The sequence below is a fragment of the Salmo salar genome, chromosome ssa14 (genome assembly GCF_905237065.1).
Source record: "Salmo salar chromosome ssa14, Ssal_v3.1, whole genome shotgun sequence".
Classification (NCBI taxonomy): Eukaryota; Metazoa; Chordata; class Actinopteri; order Salmoniformes; family Salmonidae; genus Salmo; species Salmo salar.
The window spans coordinates 21,749,521-21,769,257 of record NC_059455.1 but is presented as its reverse complement, the minus strand read 5'-3'; the positions used below and the strand labels follow the sequence as shown (position 1 = coordinate 21,769,257).

At 44.3% G+C, this 19,737-nt stretch overlaps 1 protein-coding gene across 8 annotated transcripts in view; it reads left to right on the top strand.

Moving 5' to 3' along the window:
- Positions 1-19,448, top strand: part of LOC106569068 (ras GTPase-activating protein nGAP) — a 100,584-nt gene extending 81,136 nt beyond the window's left edge. For 6 of the 8 annotated variants that reach the window (XM_014140017.2, XM_014140015.2, XM_014140014.2 and 3 more), the window contains 13 exons: positions 213-366; positions 680-778; positions 1,223-1,777; positions 1,973-2,117; positions 2,260-2,404; positions 4,792-5,028; positions 5,246-5,447; positions 6,805-7,004; positions 7,590-8,601; positions 8,753-8,887; positions 9,177-9,379; positions 11,514-11,601; positions 18,398-19,448. In XM_014140017.2, the coding sequence (XP_013995492.1) occupies positions 213-366; positions 680-778; positions 1,223-1,777; positions 1,973-2,117; positions 2,260-2,404; positions 4,792-5,028; positions 5,246-5,447; positions 6,805-7,004; positions 7,590-8,601; positions 8,753-8,887; positions 9,177-9,379; positions 11,514-11,601; positions 18,398-18,565 (3,343 nt within the window). In that variant the 3' untranslated portion in view covers positions 18,566-19,448. Of the gene's footprint in view, positions 1-212; positions 367-679; positions 779-1,222; positions 1,778-1,972; positions 2,118-2,259; positions 2,405-4,791; positions 5,029-5,245; positions 5,448-6,804; positions 7,005-7,589; positions 8,602-8,752; positions 8,888-9,176; positions 9,380-11,513; positions 11,602-12,224; positions 12,836-18,397 lie in introns of those variants that run through there. The other 2 variants (XM_014140016.2, XM_045694086.1) reach the window with 2 other exon arrangements.
- The last annotated feature ends 289 nt before the right edge of the window (positions 19,449-19,737 follow it).

Genomic DNA, 19,737 nt, shown 5'->3' with positions numbered 1-19,737 from the left:
GAGTAAGGGTAGCCAGGTGGAAAGTATGGCCAGCCGTAGAAAAATGCTTATTGACATTCTCAATTATAGTGGATTTATCGGTGGTGACAGAGTTTCCTATCCTCAGTGCAGTGGGCAGCTGGGAGGAGGTGCTCTTATTCTCCAAGGACTTTACAGTGAATGAAGAAGTTATGTTGTAAACTGTAACCAACTGCCATATTTTTGTCTTCCAGATCCCGAGGGCTTCCTAAGTTAAAGGAGTCGTGTTCTCACGAGTCCCTGCTCAGCCCGGGCAGTGCAGTAGAAGCCCTGGATCTGGGAATGGAGGAAGATGTCTATGTCAAACCTCTCCACAGTAGCATATTGGGACAGGAGTTCTGCTTCGAGGTAAGTCTAAACAGAAGTTAGTCCCGTTTGACTACTTTGAAGTACTACTTTGATGATAAAACTTTAAGCTTTTAGCAAGTAATGGAAGATCACAATCCTGATGATGCATAGTGAAAAGAGCACACTGACAAATTGCAAATTATTATATTACTTGGATCATTTAGCTTACTGATTTAACAAGGCTATATTTTTACATTACATTACAGAACAATTTTACTGTATGTTCTTTGTCTTTGATAAAATCACAGGTGATATAATGCATAGAAGACCTTGTTAGTTATGCTCCTCGTGCTTCTGTCTCGGTCTTCTCCAGGTGACCTACTCAGGAGGAAGTAAGTGTTTCAGCTGCTCCTCAGCCTCAGAGAGAGACAAATGGATGGAGAACCTGAGGAGGACGGTCCAGCCAAACAAGGTGAGACCAGAGACATAGGTTTGCATCCCAAATCGCACCATATTCCCTTCAAAAGTAGTGCACTATGTAGGAAATAGGGTGCCAATTGGGACATAGACATATTGATGCCCTTTACATTGTCCTAATGCTAGTTAATGCTACAATATCCTCCTTAACTTCACTTCTTGTTCTTTTCAATTTCATCTTCTTAACAATGTCAGTTTAGTGTCACTGTTCCCCCCCCATTGGGGCGGCAGGTAGCCTAGTGGTTAGAGTGTTGGGCCAGTAATCGAATCCCCGAGCTGACAAGGTAAAAATCTGTCATTCTGCCCCTGAACAAGGCAGTTAACCCACTGTTCCCTGGTAGGCCATCATTGTAAAATAATAATTTGTTCTTAAGTTTTTAACTGACTTGCCTAGTTAAAGAAAAATGTTTTGATCCAGTACTCATTTGATGTCTTCCAGGATAACTGCCGACGAACTGAGAATGTCCTCCGGTTATGGATCATCGAAGCCAAGGACCTGCCTCCCAAGAAGAAATACTTCTGTGAACTGTGCCTGGATGATATTCTATACGCCCGCACCACCAGCAAAACCCGGGCTGACTGCCTGTTCTGGGGGGAACACTTTGAGTTCTACAGCCTGCCGTCTGTCCGTAGCATCACCGTGCACATCTACAAGGACGTGGACAGGAAGAAGAAGAAGGACAAGAACAACTACGTGGGCCTGGTCAACATCCCCATCGGGGGGGTGACAGGGAGGCAGTTTGTGGAGAAGTGGTACCCAGTCAGTACCCCCACCACCAGCAAGGGTAAAGGAGGAGGGCCGTCGATCCGGATCAAGTCCCGCTTCCAGACCATCTCCATCCTGCCCATGGAGCAGTATAAGGAGTTTGCAGAGTTCATCACTAACAACTACACCATGCTGTGTTCTGTTCTGGAACCGGTGATCAGTGTGAAGAACAAGGAGGAGATGGCCTGTGCCCTGGTTCACATCCTACAGAGCACCGGACGGGCCAAGGTAATACATACACTTTAGAAACTCCATCTCTGCTCTGTAAAGACTACTTCTCTTCATCTTTTTCATAACATTGTCTGCCACTGTGCCTCCCTCCCTACACTGACCATAACTTCCATCTATTTGCCCACATTATTACATTAAGTACCGTACTGCAGTTTTTCTCAGTAAATCAAAGTTCCCTCTCCTCCTCCCCAGGACTTCCTGACAGATCTAGTGATGTCCGAGGTGGACCGCTGTGCAGACCACGACGTCTTGATCTTCAGAGAGAACACTCTGGCCACCAAGGCCATAGAGGAGTACCTCAAACTGGTGGGACAGAAGTACCTGCATGACGCACTAGGTGAGAGGGCAGGGTTTATTATAGAAGACATGACCTTATATTGATTGCTGAATTGGCAGGTTTTCAAAATATTCCATGGGTTTTTGGCAATGCCGTATTACTGTTCTTCAACCCAGTCTGTATTTTTTCCTGGGTACTGTAGGAGAGTTCATCAAAGCGTTGTATGAGTCAGATGAGAACTGTGAGGTAGACCCGGGGAAGTGCTCCAGTAGTGAACTCCCTGAGCACCGGAGCAACCTGAAGATGTGCTGCGAGCTGGCCTTCTGCAAGATCATCAACTCCTACTGGTGAGATCAGCCCCTCAGCACTGTGAAGCCTAAAGCCACATAGCCTGCTTCTTAACTTCTCAGGGCTACGTGGGACGCTAGCTGCAGGACACACTATTCAACAGCCAGTGAAATAGCATGGCACGAAATACAAAACAGCAAATATCTCATAATTTCATTTTCTCAAACAATCAACTATTTTACACCATTTTAAAGATAAGACTCTCGTTAATCTAACCACATTGTCCGATTTCAAAAAGGCTTTACGGCGAAAGCATAAAATTAGATTATGTTAGGACATAAACTTCACAAAAAAAAAACACAGCCATTTTCCAAGCAAGGACATGCATCACAAAAATCAAAAGTACAGCTAAAATATTCACTAACCTTTGATGATCTTCATCAGATGGCACTCATAGGACTTCATGTTATACAATACATGTATGTTTTGCTCGATAAAGTTCATATTTATATCCAAAAACAGCATTTTACATTGGCGCGTGATGTTCAGAAAATGTATTCCCACCAAAACGTTCGGTGAATGTTCACATCAATTTACAAAAATAGTAATCATAAACGTTGATAGAATTTACAACAGTTATTGAAAGAATTATAGATACACTACTCCTTGACGCAACCGCTTTGTCAGATTTCAAAATAACTTTACGGAGAAAGCACATTGTTCAATATTCTGAGTACATAGCTCAGCCATCGAAGCAAGCTATACAGCTACCCGCCAAGTTCTGGCATCAACAAAACTCTGAATTAGTATTATAAATATTCTCTTACCTTTGCTGATCTTTGTCAGAATGCACTCCGAGGACTCCTACTTCCACAAGAAATGTTTGTTTTGTTCGAAATACTCCATATTTATGTCCAATTACCTCAGTTTTCTGAGAAAAATCCAACCAGGAAGTGGGAAATCTGAGAATTGTAGTTCTTTTGAATCCCTATCGAAACTACAGTGTCTGTGGGGTCACGTTGCACTTCCTAAGGCTTCCATTGGCTGTCAACAGCCTTTAGAAATGTGTTTCATCCTTCTCCTGTTACTGGGCAGAAAATAGGAGCTCAGTCAATGAGTGAACTGCCTATGGACAAAGGACTTGGTGACGTGCGAGCCCGCCAGCGCGCCCCTCCTTTTTCTTCTTAAATTAATACGCTATTGTCCGGTTGGAATATTATTGACGTTTTATGTTAAAAAGACCCTAAGGATTGATTGTAAACAACGTTTGACATGTATCTATGAACGGTAATGGAACTATTTGACTTTTCGTCTCTGGTACTGTGCTCACGCGTTATGCCTTTGGATAGTGATCTGAACGCACAAACAAAACTGAGGTATTTGGACATAAATATGGAGTATTTCGAACAAAACAAACATTTCTTGTGGAAGTAGGAGTCCTCGGAGTGCATTCTGACAAAGATCAGCAAAGGTAAGAGAATATTTATAATACTAATTCAGAGTTTTGTTGATGCCAGAACTTGGCGGGTAGCTGTATAGCTTGCTTCGATGGCTGAGCTATGTACTCAGAATATTGAACAATGTGCTTTCTCAGTAAAGTTATTTTGAAATCTGACAAAGCGGTTGCGTCAAGGAGTAGTGTATCTATAATTCTTTCAATAACTGTTGTAAATTCTATCAACGTTTATGATTACTATTTTTGTAAATTGATGTGAACATTCACCGAACGTTTTGGTGGGAATACATTTTCTGAACATCACGCGCCAATGTAAAATGCTGTTTTTGGATATAAATATGAACTTTATCGAGCAAAACATACATGTATTGAGAAAAATACATGTATTGTATAACATGAAGTCCTGCCATATGAGTTCTGTTATACTCACAGACATCATTCAAACAGTTTAGAAACTTCAGAGTGTTTTCTATCCAAATCTACTAATAATCTGCAAATATTTTCATCCGAAAATGAAAATACTGCCCCCTATACCTTAAAGAGTTAAGGTCAATGACCCTGAGCCACATAGCCAGAGGGCCTTGACTTGCCTCCACTTAAGGCAAGCCCCAGCTCCTTGTAAATGGGTAGCTATGACATTATGTGAATAGAGAAGAATATCTGCAGCACTGCGGAACTTGAAACACAGATTTGGGGTACTTGTTTAGTCTTGTTGTTTTGAAAGAGATAGAGATGGAGGATACAGCATGTCTGGCTTGGCTTCAATTTAGTGATGATGTAAAGTGCATGCTGCCACCTGGTGGTAATATGTGGTGGTGCTTGTACATTTTGTCTGATTCACACCACGGTCGTCACACTCGGGAAACCAGCATCTTAACCAAGAGGACATTCCCTCTTGGGCCGAGTGTTACACTAGCAGGCAGGGCTACCTCATGAGCTTGTGATTCCAAATAATCTCCTATACACTGACTCTTCCCTCTGCCTCCCTAGTGTGTTCCCGCGGGAGCTAAAGGAGGTGTTTGCAGCGTGGAAGCAGCAGTGTCTGACCCGAGGGAACCAGGACATTAGCAAGCGCCTTATCAGCGCCTCCTTGTTCCTCCGCTTCCTCTGTCCCGCCATCATGTCCCCCTCACTCTTCAGCCTCATGCAGGAGTACCCTGACGACCGCACTTCCCGTACCCTCACTCTCATCGCCAAGGTCATTCAGAACCTGGCCAACTTCGCCAAGTAGGTTTCGCCTGTTGCTGGTGGTATGGTAGACCACGGCTACGTATATAAACGGCCCCCTATAGTACATTACTTTTGACCAGGCCCTGGCTCTGTATAGGGAATAAGGTAGCATTTCGTTTAGAATTTCACCTTTGCAAATTGACAAGACAATCAAAGCATGTCGCCCTAAGTAGAAAGTGCATCATATGAACGCTTGTTATTGTCCGTGTCCAAGGTTTGGCAACAAAGAGGAGTACATGGCGTTCATGAACGACTTCCTGGAGCACGAATGGGCAGGTATGATGCGTTTCCTCACGGAGATCTCCAACCCAGAGACCATCTCCAACACGCCAGGATTCGAAGGTTACATCGACCTTGGCCGGGAGCTGTCTGTCCTCCACTCGCTCCTGTGGGACGTGGTGTCCCAGTTGGACAAGGTAAGGAAGACCTTGGAGTGAGAAGCAATGATACCTCTGTTAACAGATGTTGTAAAAACATAATTTTCATCCCAAATGGCACCCTGTTCCCTTTATTGTGTCACCCTGTTCCCTTTAACTACTTTTGACCAGGGCCCATAAGGCATTACATAGGGAATGTAGTGCAATTTGGGACACATTCATATCTTTTGTAAGCCTAAAGAAGAAAAGGAAAGCGCTGTACTTTAATGAGATGCTAAGGCTCCTAATTGTGGCCCTTAGTAGGTTTCTGTTGAGTTAAGAGGCTCTGCTGCAAATGATACCTTGCAGTGGTGTGTAGTGGGTTTGGGTCTGCCCATCTGATTGTGTGTTATCCTGACAAAGATCTTTCTTTCCCTAATCTGTTTGACTACTACGTTTGCAGGCTTGGAGGGGATTTTTACAGCTGCTATGAATCTAAATGCACAAATGTATGATTCTGAGTAATGCTGAGTGTAATAATGTTTTTCTGGATGAAATGTGGGTAGATGGGTCTAATAAGATCACTGTGACATAATCCCGTGCAATGGTCTAATAATATTAAGTGGCGTTAGGACAAGTCTGCCTAATCAGCTTACACCACATTGACTTACATCTGAAGCCTGCCGTGCCGTAGCTAAAGGGTTAGTTAACGACTTTATGAGAAGAGAGAAACTTAGTTATTACTGTCCAGGATGTTTTTACCCCACATTTCTTTCACTAGGATGTTCCTTAATGTCTGTCGAGTCTAGAAGTCGTATGTTAAAGGTTTTACAGCAGGGTAACATCACCCACTCATTCACTGTTCCCACCACTCCCCCTAACCTTAATCCCGCAAGGCTCCTGCGCTGTACATCAGTTTATTTTAATGCATGTTTATTCTACTGCGTTATTTACACCCCTCTGCACAAATGTTCCGTGAACCCTAGTTGTTTTACAACATCCATTTAAATCCTTCCTGCATCTTACCTCACAACCTTCTGTATTCGTTTGCCCTTGATGCATGTTTGCTGTGTTTGGAATGTCTGTTATTTAGTGGCATGTGTTTACATTTTTTACCCCAAACTTATTAATTTCCTTATGTTTTTTCCTCTTATGTATCTACTTTCTTTCCTTTTGCCTCTACGCCCACCCTTTCCCCCTTTCCCCTTTTCCACTCCGCCCAACACACACACTTGGTGTCTTCATGGTTACACTATCCCGCCAATACCAATGCATTATGGTGCCTCTCATTGCCAACCAACCAACAAATCCAACCCATCAATCCTCCGCCCTCCAAACCTTCTGCCATCCTCATTCCACAATGCTGGGTGACGTGGCCTGGTGCTGCTGCCCCTTGTCTTGGTAACATGCAACCCAGGGTGAAAATTCCTTCCTGCAGGCGACCGTAGCCAAGCTGGGCCCCCTGCCCCGCATCCTGGGGGACATAGCCCGCTCTCTGTCTAGCCCCACACCCATCCAGCAGCAGCTCCGACGCTTCCAGGACTACAGCTCCTCACACAACATCAGTGGCAGCATCTCCTCAGGCCTGCAGAGGATATTCGAAGATCCGGCTGACAGGTAGTGCTCCAAAATGGTCACAACTGCAGCAATGGTATTGCCAATCACCACCCAGCCATGCATGGCCTAATTCTGTGGTGTAGTTATTTTCAAAGGCTGTTTCATCTGGTGATTTTGTGCCAGTTATCCCAGAGGTTGAAAGATGTTGGTGTGCTCATGCATTTTATATAGATGAGTTGTTTCATGGTGTATTGACTTGGGAGATGACTTGCTGCTAGGATCTTTCTAAATAAAGCTGCAGCTAGAGACTTCCTATTTTTAGCGGCTGTAGAGGTAATGAGGGAATCCGAGATGGAGGGTTTTAAAGTGAATCAGCGTGAACATTGTTGCTAAAGGAACATTTGAGTTAAACTTGAAAAGAAGGTAGCTTACATTTCATGTAGTGAGTCCCAAATGGAACTCTATTTCCTAGTAATTTATAGTGCACTAATTTTTACCAGACCCCTATGGGCCCTGTTCAAAAGTAGTGCGCTACATATGGAATAGGATGCCATTTGGGATGTACACATGTTCTTGGTCTGGTCCTAGCTTTGGTTTCGGAACTCTCTGTTAATGTGTTGTGTGTTTACTGTCCACGTTTTGCAGTGAGGTTGGCAGAAACAAGTCCCCAGTCCAAGAGCATGTTACGAACGGCCTTCACCGGGGGAAGCACCCTCTCCTGGGCCAGCAGTCGTCCGGCCATAGCATGAGCTTCTCAGACAAGGATGAGAGAGAGAACCTCCTGCCCAGCGGACGCAGCATCTCCCTGGTGGACCTTCAGGACTCTCACATGGTCCAGAGTGGCAAGGGACCCCTCCCCCTCCACGATGCTCCCCCCAAGCTGAGCAGGGTGGGCTCCCAGCTTTCTATCGGACACCCCCACCAAGCTACCACCTCACAGTCACACCAAGCCCTCCACCAGAAGCCCTCGTTACAGGACAACCTACCCCAGAGTGCACCCCAGGTGCGTCGGCCCCTGCACCCTTCCCTCAGCCAGCAGAGGAGCCTCCAGCCCCTGTCTTTCCAGAACCCTGTCTATCACCTTAGCAACCAGACACAACAACAAACAGCAGTACACTCCACAACACACTCGGTCCACTCCCACTCAGTGCACTCCCTGCAGCCGGACTCCAGCTCTGAGAACCTGAGCACCGATAGCTCCCGCAGCCACAGCAACTCGGAGGTTGAGTTTGGAGGCGGGAGCCAGGGGGGGAAAGGGGGCAGGGTCCCGTCCAATAGCAGTCTGGAGGAGTTCAGCCGGCGGAGCACGCAGAGCGAAGACTGCTCCACGCCGCGCCGCCACAACCTGCCAGACCACCACAGAGGAGCCCACGCTGTGGCAGTGCCCAGGCAAAGCAGCACGGCCCACATCGTAAGGGTGGAGCAGCAGAGCCGCAGCGGGGGGAGTGGTGGGGCCCGAACGCCCCGCTCCCTGCCCCGCTCCCTGCCCCACAGCGCCTCTCTGCGCAGCAGCAGCTCCATCAACACAGAGCCCATGCCTATCCCCATCCAGGCCCAGCCAGGCACAGGAGGCCGCTCACACCAACAGTCCACCTGCTCCATGGAGAGCCCTGTGCCCGCTGTCAGGAGCGTGGCCAAGCAGCAGACGCCACCGCAGGTACTGGTCTGGCATACAGAACTACACTTCACACACATTCCGCTCCGACACCCCTATATAATAACTGTTATTATTATTATCAAGAAATAAAGTGTGGCCAAAGGCACTCAGGGTAGATTTGATTGACATACATGTATCTGTGGTGGTGCAGGTGGCATCGCCGGTAGAGCCAGTCACCATGTCACCGGTAGAGAGGACAGCGGCGTGGGTACTGAATAATGGCCAGTTCGAGGACGAGGCGGCCCCAGCAGATCAGAGCAGGGAGGACAGCAGGCACGCCAAGAAGGTAAAGACACAGCCAGAGTTACAGTCAATGAGGGTTTGATGGCCAAAATATTTCCAAGTTAAATGACTGACTTCTTCCTAATCATCCAAGTCAACACATCAGCCTGCTAAGCCAGTGTAGGCAGACAGAGATAGTCTTAGTCATGACTAACATGATCGTCCCCTCCCTCCCTCCCACTCACTTTCTCTTTCCCTCTCTCTCTCTCTCTCTCTCTCTCACTTTCCCTCTGTCTGTCTGCCTCGCTTTCTCTTTCCCTCTATCTCTGTTTTTCTCTCCTCTCTCCCGCCAGTATGAACAGGAGATCTCCAAGCTGAAGGAGCGCCTGCGGGTGTCTAGTCGGTGTCTGGAGGAGTACGAGAGACGTCTACTGGCCCAGGAGCAGCAGATGCAGAAACTGCTGATGGAGTACAAGGCCCGCCTGGAGGACAGCGAGGAGAGGCTGCGGCGGCAGCAGGAGGAGAAGGACAACCAGATGAAGAGCATCATCTGCAGGTAGGCATTACTAGGCACCCTCTGGATGATTTTGCTTAAAACAAGCCCATACTCCAGTCGGAATTCCTTTGAATGAATGAATGATTGAATGGAAGCAAAATCACAGATTGACTGCTTAATGGCGTGTCTATAGTGTCTTGTATAGTTGTCCCAAATGGCACCCTATGCCCTATATACAGTGCATTCGGAAAGTATTCAGACCCCTTGACTTTTCCCACATTTTGTTACAGCCAAATTCTAAAATGGATAAAATAATTTTCTTCCTCATCAATCTACACAGAATAACCCATAATGACAAAGCAAAAACAGGTTTTTAGAAATGCCTTACTTGCTTAGGGTCTGAATACCTATGTTATGAGACTCGAAATTGAGCTCAGGTGCATCCTGTTTCCATTGATCATCCTTGAGATGTTTCTACAACTTGATTGGAGTCCACTTGTGGTAAATTCAATTGATTGGACATGATTTGGAAAGGCACCCACCTGTCTATATCAAATCAAATGTATTTATATAGCCCTTCTTACATCAGCTGATATCTCAAAGTGCTGTACAGAAACCCAGCCTAAAACCCCAAACAGCAAGCAATGCAGGTGTAGAAGCATGGTGGCTAGGAAAAACTCCCTAGAAAGGCCAAAACCTAGGAAGAAACCTAGAGAGGAACCAGGCTATGAGGGGTTGCCAGTCCTCTTCTGGCTGTGCCGGGTGGAGATTATAACAGCACATGGCCAAGATGTTCAAATGTTCATAAATGACCAGCATGGTCAAATAGTAATAATCATAGTAGTTGTTGAGGGTGCAACAAGTCAGTAACACAACAGTAAGTGTCAGTTGGCTTTTTCATAGCCGATCTTTGAGAGTATCTCTACCACTCCTGCTGTCTCTAGAGAGTTGAAAACAGCAGGTCTGGGACAGGTAGCACGTCCAGTGAACAGGTCAGGGTTCCAGCAGGTCTGGGACAGCAGGTCTGTTGACAGTGCATGTCAGAGCAAAAACCAAGCCATGAGGTCGAAGGAATTGTCCGTAGAGCTCCGAGACATGATAGTGTCGAGGCACAGATCTGGGGAAGGGTACCAAACATTTCTGCAGCATTGAAGATCCCCAAGAACACAGTGGCCGCCATCATTCTTAAAAGGTTTGGAACCACCAAGACTCTTCCTAGAGCTGGCTACCTGGCCAGACTGCACAATCAGGGGAGAAGGGCCTGACAGAGCTCCAGAGTTCCTCTGTGGAGATGGGAGAACCTTCCAGAAGGACAACCATCTCTGCAGCACTCCATCAATCAGGCCTTTGTGGCCAGACGGAAGCCACTCCTCAGTAAAAGGCACATGACAGCCCACTTGGAGTTTGCCAAAAGCACTCTCAAGCCTGAATGCCAAGCATCACGTCTGGAAGAAACATGGCACCATCCCTACGCTGAAGCATGCTGTGGGGATGTTTTTCAGCGGCAGGGAGACTAGTCAGGATCGAGGGAAAGATGAATGGAGCAGATCCTTGATGAAAACTTGCTTAGGACCTCAGACAGGGGCGACAGTTCACCTTCCAACAGGACAACGACCCTGACTTCGGGACAAGTCTCTGAATATCCTTGATTGGCCCAGCAAGAGCCTGGACTTGAACCCGATCAAACATCTCTGGAGATAACTGAAAATAGCTGTGCAGCGACACTCCCCATCCAACCTGACAGAGCTTGAGAGGAACTGCAGAGAAGAATGGGAGAAACTCCCCAAATACATGTGTGCCAAGCTTGTAGCGTCATAACCAGGAAGACTAGAGGCTGTAATTGCTGCCAAAGGTGCTTCAACAAAGTACTAAGTAAAGGGTCTGAATAATTATGTAAATGTCATATTTCCAGGGGGGGTTTATTGATATATTTGCAAAAAATTCTAAAAACCTGGTTTTGCTCTGCCATTATGGGTTATTGTGTGTAGATTGATGAGGGGAAAAAACAATTGAATCCATTTTAGAATAAGGCTGTAACATAACAAAATGTGGAAAAGGGGAAGGGGACTGAATACTTTCCAAATGCCCTGTATAGTGCACTACTTTTGACCAGGGTCTACCATTTGAGGTGCAGCCTATGACCTCCCCTTTAGGTTTGTATGCATCTGAGATGGCAATGCTCTGTCACTCACAGGTTAATTGCTGTAGAGGAGGAGCTGAAGAGAGACCATGCAGAGATGCAGGCTGTCATAGATGCCAAGCAGAAGATCATTGATGCACAGGTATAGTAACAGAAAACGCTACACATATTTTGTCTGTACTCTGTGTAGGGCTTGAATAAATCCAATACTCAGACCACCCCCTTATGAATGAATCTTCTACTCTCCATGGAAACCGATTCATTCAGTCTTACATTTGGGGTTGCTTACCATTGTCTTATATCCTTGACAGCTTTTCAGAGCAATCTGGAAATGCCATAGATGGTCTCACTAGAGGCACATAACATTTGCTATCGCTTTTTGGGCTTTTAACAGGGCTGTTTATCAGCTCGTTGCCTCTGAAGACTCTTTGAGAAGGTCATACTAAAGTCAACGTCAACAGATCTTCAATACCAAGCAGGGAAAGGGGAGAAGAAAATAGAAAATATATTATTGCCCCATCAAAATACATATTTTAAATGCTTTGACTTTTACAAATGTCTACTTTCTTTACCATGTTATCTTTTGGTCAGAGGAGATATAATTGACACTAAATGTAAAAGTATAGACTTGACATGCAGTTAATTCTATAATCCCATCCAAACAACACTTTTCAAGCTTTGGAGGGGGATGGAGTTCTTGTACTCTGTATTGGAGCAGAGAACCTGTTGACGTGCTCACTATCACTATGTTCCACTGAATTCCAGGTCAATAAAGCAAAAGAGGTAATCCAAGCAGGCAAGTAAACCAGTCAGTCCTCAGGTTTTGGAAAATGCCGGTAAGCCTTGTATGAGCGCAACCACACTTGACACCCATTCCTGCCCTCCCTGCCAAAAAAAGTACTTATTCGTGTGCAGACTAGAGGTTGTTTGGCATTGCTTTTGGATTTCCCCATCAGTCACAATATAAATATAAAACATAATCTAATACATTTTCATTACTTTTGCAGTTTGAGTACACCCCTGCTGCTACTCTTAATGTTTCTCCATGTCCGATGTCAATATCATCTCAGACACAAAGTGGCGCTCATAGTTAATAATCAACAATATTATAGTATGAGAATGTCTGTCACGAGATGGAATTAGGGCTGTAAATATTAAGCAGCTACATTGATGTGTTCACCATATCTGTTTCTCCAGGAATGTGTGTTGTGAGTTGCGCTCTTAGCAGATGATAGCTTTGGCTGCTTTTCACCCTGCCTTCCTAATTTAGCTACTGTCACTCCCAAAACCCATTTCCCCTTCCCTCCTCTCACTCAGTTCTGCAGGAACAGTGCCATGACCTGGCTAGATGAGGTTGCCCATGGCTAGTGACACAACTTTATTTTGTTGCAGATTTCAAGGAGAGCAAACTGAATCAGTTTTCCTCCATCTAGGATGGCATCACAGTGGTGGTCATTGGGGGGGACAATCAAATATATAGTGTAGAGGATAGTTCAGTCTAAGGGTTAGGCATAGAATTGGGATTTCAGTAAAACAATGAAATGATAGTTGAATACAAATAATGTGTTTACACAATATAAATGTATAATTGTTTTCAGTTGAAAGCCATGCCACTGTTGACATGTAGGCTCTGTGAATGGTATACGAATGGATAGATACAGTACTAGTCAAAAGTTTGGACACATACTCATTCAAGGGTTTTTCTTTATTTTTACTATTTTCTACATTGTAGAATAATAGTGAAGACATAAAAACTATGAAATAACACAAATGGAATCATGTAGTAACCAAAAAATTGTTAAACAAATCAAAATGTATTTTTGATTCTTCAAAGAAGCCACCCTTTGCCTTGATGACAGCTTTGCACACTCTTAGCATTCTCTCAACCAGCTTCATGAGGAATGCTTTTTCAACAGTCTTGAAGGAGTTCCCACATACAGTGGCAAGAAAAAGTATACAAATCCTTTGGAATTACCTGGATTTCTGCATAAATTGGTCATCAAATTTGATCTGATCTTCGTCTAAGTCACAACAATAGACAAACATAGTGTGCTTAACCTAATAACAAATGATTGTATTTTTCTTGTCTATATTGAATACATATTTTAAACATTCACAGTGTAGGTTGGAAAATATATGTGAACCCCTAGGCTAATGACTTCTCCAAAATCTAATTGGAGTCAGGAGTCAGCTAACCAGGAGTACAATCATTGAGACAAGATTGGAGATGTTGGTTAGAGCTGCCCTGCCCTATAAAAAAACACTCACAAAATGTGTGTTTGCTATTCACAAGAAGCATTGCCTGATGTGAACCATGCCTCGAACAAAAGAGATCTCAGAAGACCCAAGATAAAGAATTGTTGACTTGCATAAAGCTGGAAAGGGTTACTAAAGTATCTCTAAAAGCCTTGATGTTCATCAGTCCACGGTAAGGCAAATTGTCTATAAATGGAGAAAGTTCAGCACTGTTGCTACTCTCCATAGGAGTGGCCGTCCTGCAAAGATGACTGCAAGAGCACAACGCAGAATGTTCAATGAGTTTAAGACGAATCCTTGAGTGTCAGCTAAAGACTTACAGAAATCTCTGGAACATGCTAACATCTCTGTTGACGAGTCTACGATACGTAGACACCAAGAATGGTGTTCATGGGAGGACACCACGGAAGAAGCCACTGCTGTCCAAAAAAAACATTGCTGCACATCTGAAGTTTGCAAAAGTGCACATGGATGTTCCACAGCGCTACTGGCAAAATATTCTGAGGACAGATTAAACTACAGTTGAGTTGTTTGGAAGGAACACACAATATGTGTGGAGAAAAAAAGGCACAGCACACCAACATCAAAACCTCATCCCAACTGTAAAGTATGGTGGAAGGAGCATCATGGTTTGGGGCTGCTTTGCTGCCTCAGGGTCTGGACAGCTTGCCATCCTCAACGGAAAAATGAATTCCCAAGTTTATCAAGACATTTTGCAGAAAATTTTTAGGTTGTCCGCCAATTGAAGCTCAACAGAAGTTGGGTGACTCAACAGGACAATGACCCAAAACACAAAAGTAAATCAACAACAGCATGGCTTCAACAGACAAAAATACGCCTTCTGGAGTGGCCTGACATCAACCCGATTGAGATGCTGTGGCATGACCTCGAGCAGTTTACACCAGACATCCCAAGAATATTGCTCAACTGAAACGGTTGTGTAAAGAGGAATAGTCCAAAATTCCTCCTGACCATTGTGCAGGTCTGATCCGCAACTACAGAAAACGTTTGGTTGAGGTTATTGCTGCCAAAGGAGGGTCAACCAGTTATTAAATCCAAGGGTTCACATACTTTTTCCACCCTGCACTGTGAATGTTTACACGGTGTGTTCAATAAAGACATGAAAATGTATAACTGTTCTGTGTGTTATTAGTTTAGGCAGACTGTGTTTGTCTACTGTTGTGACCTAGATGAAGATCAGATCAAATGTTATGACCAATTTATGCAGAAATCCAGGTATTTCCAAAGGGTTCACATACTTTTTCTTGCCGATGTATGCTGAGCACTGGTTGGCTGCTTTTCCTTCACTCTGCAATCCAACTCATCCCAATATATCTCAATTGGGTTGAGGTTGAGTGATTATGGAGGCCAGGTCATCTGATGCAGCACTCCATCACTCTCATTCTTGGTCAAATAGCCCTTACACAGCCTGGAGGTGTGTTGGATCATTGTCCTGTTGAAAAACAAATGATAGTCCCACTAAGCGCAAACGAAATGGGATGGTGTATAGCTGCAGAATGCTGTGGTAGCCATGCTGGTTAGGTGTGCCTTGAATTCTAAATAAACCACAGGCAGTGTCACCAGCAAAGCATACTCACACCGTCACACCTCCTCTATGCATTACGGCGGAAACAACACATTCGGAGATTATCCTCTGCAGCAGAGGTAACTCTGTGACTTCCTTTCCTGTGGTGGTCCTCATGAGAGCCAGTTTCATCATAGCGCTTGATGGTTTTTACGACTGCACTTGAAGAAACTTTCAAAGTTCTTGACATTTTCAAGATTGACTGACCTTCATGTCTTAAAGTAATGATGGACTGTCATTTCTCTTTGCTTATTTGAGCTGTTCTTGCCATAATATGGACTTGGTTTTTTACCATATAGGGCTATCTTCTGTATACCAACCCTACCCTGTCACAACACAACTGATTGGCTCAAACACATTAAGGAAAGAAATTCCATGAATACATTTTTAACAAGGCACACCTGTTCATTGAAACGCATTCCAGGTGACTACCTCAAATCAAATTTTATTAGTCACAAGCGCCAAATACAACAGGTGTAGTAGACCTTACAGTGAAATGTTTACTTACGAGCCCCTAACCAACAGTGCAGTTTAAAAAAAAAATATGGATAAGAATAAGAGAGAAAAGTACAAGTAATTAAAGAGCAGCAGTAAAAAATAACAATATATACAGGGGGTGCTGGTACAAAGTCAATGTGCAGGGCCACCGGTTAGTTGAGGTAGTATGTACATGTAGGTAGAGTTATTAAAGTGACTATGCATAGATGACAAATAGTCTGGGTAGCCATTTGACTAGAGGTTCAGGAGTCTTATGGCTCGGGGGTAGAAGCTGTTAAGAAGCCTCTTGGACCTAGACTTGGCGCTCCGGTACCGCTTGCCGTGCGGAAGCAGAGAGAACAGGCAATGACTAGGGTGGCTGGAGTCTTTGACAATTTTTAAGGCCTTCCTCTGACATCGCCTGGTATAGAGGTCCTTGATGCAGGAAGCTTGGCCCCAGTGATGTACTGGGCCGTACGCACTACCCTCTGTAGTGCCTTGCGGTCGGAGGCCGAGCAGTTGCCATACCAGGCAGTGATGCAACCAGTCAGGATGCTCTCGATGGTGCAGCTGTAGAACCTTTTGAGGATTTGAGGACCCATTTCAAATCTTTGTCTCCTGAGGGGGAATAGGTTTTGTTGTGCCCGCTTCACGACTGTCTTGTGTGCTTGGACCATGTTAGTTTGTTGGTGATGTGGACACCAAGGAACTTGAAGCTCTCAACCTGCTCCACTGCAGCCCCGTCGATGAGAATGGGGGCGTGCTCGGTCCTCTTTTTCCAGTAGTCCACAATTATCTCTTGTCTTGATCACGTTGAGGGAGAGGTTGTTGTCCTGGCACCACACTGCCAGGTCTTTGACCTCCTCCCTATAGGCTGTCTCGTTGTTGTCGGTGATCAGGCCTACCACAGTTGTGTCATCGGAAATGTAATGATGGTGTTGGAGTCATGCCTGGCTGTGCAGTCATGAGTGAACAGGCAGTACAGGAGAGGGCTGAGCACGCACATAGGTGTTCCTTTTGTCCAGGTGGGAAAGGGCAGTGTGGAGTGCAATAGAGATTGCATCATCTGTGGATCTGTTTGGGCGGTATGCAAATTGGAGTTGCTCTAGTGTTTCTGGGATGATGGTGTTGATGTGAGCCATGACCAGCCTTTCAAAGCACTTCATGGCTACAGACAGGCTACGTGTCGGTAGTCATTTAGGCAGGTTACCTTAGTGTTCTTGGGCACAGTCACTATGGTGGTCTGCTTAAAACATGTTGGAATTACAGATTTGGACAAGGAGAGGTTGAAAATGTCAGTGAAGACACTTGCCAGTTGGTCAGAGCATGCTCACAGTACACGTCCTGGTAATCCATCTGTCCCTTTGGCCTTGTGAATGTTGACCTGTCTAAAGGTCTTACTCACATTTGCTGCGGAGAACGTGATCACACAATCTTCCTGTACAGCTGGTGCTTTCATGCATGTTTGAGTGTTATTTGCCTAGAAGCGAGTAGTTTAGCTCGTCTGATAGGCTCGTGTCAGTGAGCAACTCTCAGCTGTGCTTCCCTTTGCAGTCTGTAATGGTTTGCAAGCCCTGCCACATCCGACGAGCGTCGGAGCCGGTGTAGTACGACTCTATCTTAGTACTGTATTGACGCTTTGCCTGTTTGATGGTTCGTCGGGGGGGCATAGCGGGATTTCTTATAAGCTTCCGGGTTAGAGTCCCACTCCTTGAAAGCGGCAGCTCTAGCTTTTAGCTCAGTGCGGATGCTGCCTGTAATCCATGGCTTCTGGTTGGGGTATGTATGTACGGTCACTGTGGGGACGACATCATCGATGCACTTATTGATGAAGCCAATGACAGATGTGGTGTACTCCTCAATGCCATTGGAGGAATCCCGGAACATATTCCAGTCTGTGCTAGCAAAACAGTCCTGTAACTTAGCATCTGCTTCATCTGACCACTTTTTTATTGATCTAGTCATTGGTGCTTCCTGCTTTAATTTTTGCTTGTAAGCAGGAATCAGGAGGATGGAATTATGGTCAGATTTGCCAAATGGAGGGCGAGGGAGAGCTTTGTATGCGTCTCTGTGTGTGGAGTAAATGTGGTCCAGAGTTCTTTTCCCTCTGGTTGCACATTTAACATGATGATAGAAAGCTGGTTGAGAGAATGCCAAGAGTGTGCAAAGCTGTCATCAAGGCAAAGAGTGGCTACTTTGAAGAATCTCATAAAATATTTGTATTTGTTTAACACTTTTTTGATTACTACTTGATTCCATATGGGTTCATAGTTTATGTTTTCACTATTATTCTACAATGTAGAAAATAGTAAAAAATAAAGAAAAACCCTGGAATGAGTAGGTGTGTCCAATCTTTTGAATGGTACTGTATATATAAAAAATATCTTTTCGTTTTAAAAACAAACATGTCGCAATGCTTGGATATGAGTTTGTTTTATCTATAATTTTGGCTGCTAAACAAAAACTATTTCAGACTTCGCTTGTGATATTTGAATTTCACCATCTACAGAGTAGTAATCATCCTTTAGCTTATCCTGCTAATTCGTTCTCCAATGTAAAGTGAATGTTTTTCTCTCTTTCTCAATCCCTCCCTCTTTCCCTTCTCTCTTTCTCTCTTCAGGAGAAGAGGATAAGCTCCCTGGATGCAGCCAACTCTCGGCTAATGAGTGCCCTGACACAGGTGAAGGAGCGCTATAGCATGCAGAACCTGCACAACGGCCTCTCGCCAACCAACCCTACAAAACTGTCGATCACTGAGAACGGAGAGTTCAAAAACAGCAACTGCTGATTTAGTCGGACAGTGCAAGATGGTGTTATGGTCACACTCTCTCCATGCACACAGACCAATTACCTGTGGCTCTACAAGGAATGTCTAGATATTAATGTAAATAGCTTGTATCTTGTATTGGTTGTGTACAGAGATGATACTGAAAGACATGTCTTTTGAAGACGTGAACAGGGGGATCAACTGTTGTCATGAAATAGCGAATTGTTGTTTTATAAATGACATTCCCATATGCAGACAAATGCAGTTTTAAATAGATTTGAAGGATTCTCTAATTAAGAGATGATGAGGAGATGTACATATCAAAGGGGTTTGTTTAAATAAATAAGCACATAGTGAGCAGTTATTGCTCTAAAAACATAGTCATGATAGGAATGGAAGGGCAAAATAAACCAAAAACTGTTTTATGCACTGTTTTTCTAACCCTACTTTTAAAAAATATTTTTAACTTTTATTTTTGTCGTCTTAAACTAGGGGTTGCATTGGTTTTGATTGGTTGATTTTGAGTATATTGGGACTGCTGCTTGCCCATTGTTAGCTGAAACCATAGGCCTTTGAGGTCAGGTTCTTACGGCCTACTGTCTGCTCACTCCCACCTTGCCACAGAATAGCAAATGTTATTTATTTCTGTACCTTCTACTGGCACGCCTTCAAGATCCCAAGAGAAGATTTTCAACATGACAGCCCTCCTGACTTTGTACAATTTTCTATTTCATGTCAATAACTACTGTTTAAAAGAGTCTGTTTTCTGTTCTCACCCATCCAACCTCCCCCTAGGCACACACTTTTTTGTTGCACAAAAATCTATGAACTGGTGAATGTCAATGATAGCTTATCTGTCAGTTGTTGAACGTTGTTGATAATAAAAACTGCCTGTAACATTGTGGATGTTTTGCATTCGTGACGTTTATGTGGTTTGTAATTCAGCTACACTGCTGAAGCACATGCATATTTGCAGTGCTTGTGCTACCTAAAACATTCCTTGCACCCAAAATGATTACCGGCACCTATTTCAGTCCAAGTCAAACTGCATATTTGTGGAGTCATTACATAAATCCACTTAATAAAGATTGTTATTGTTACTTTGTAAAATGTGACTTGATTAGTGAACTACAGTTAGTAGAACAGGGTATGACAAAAATACTTGTCAGCTTGATTGGAAGGCCTCAATGACC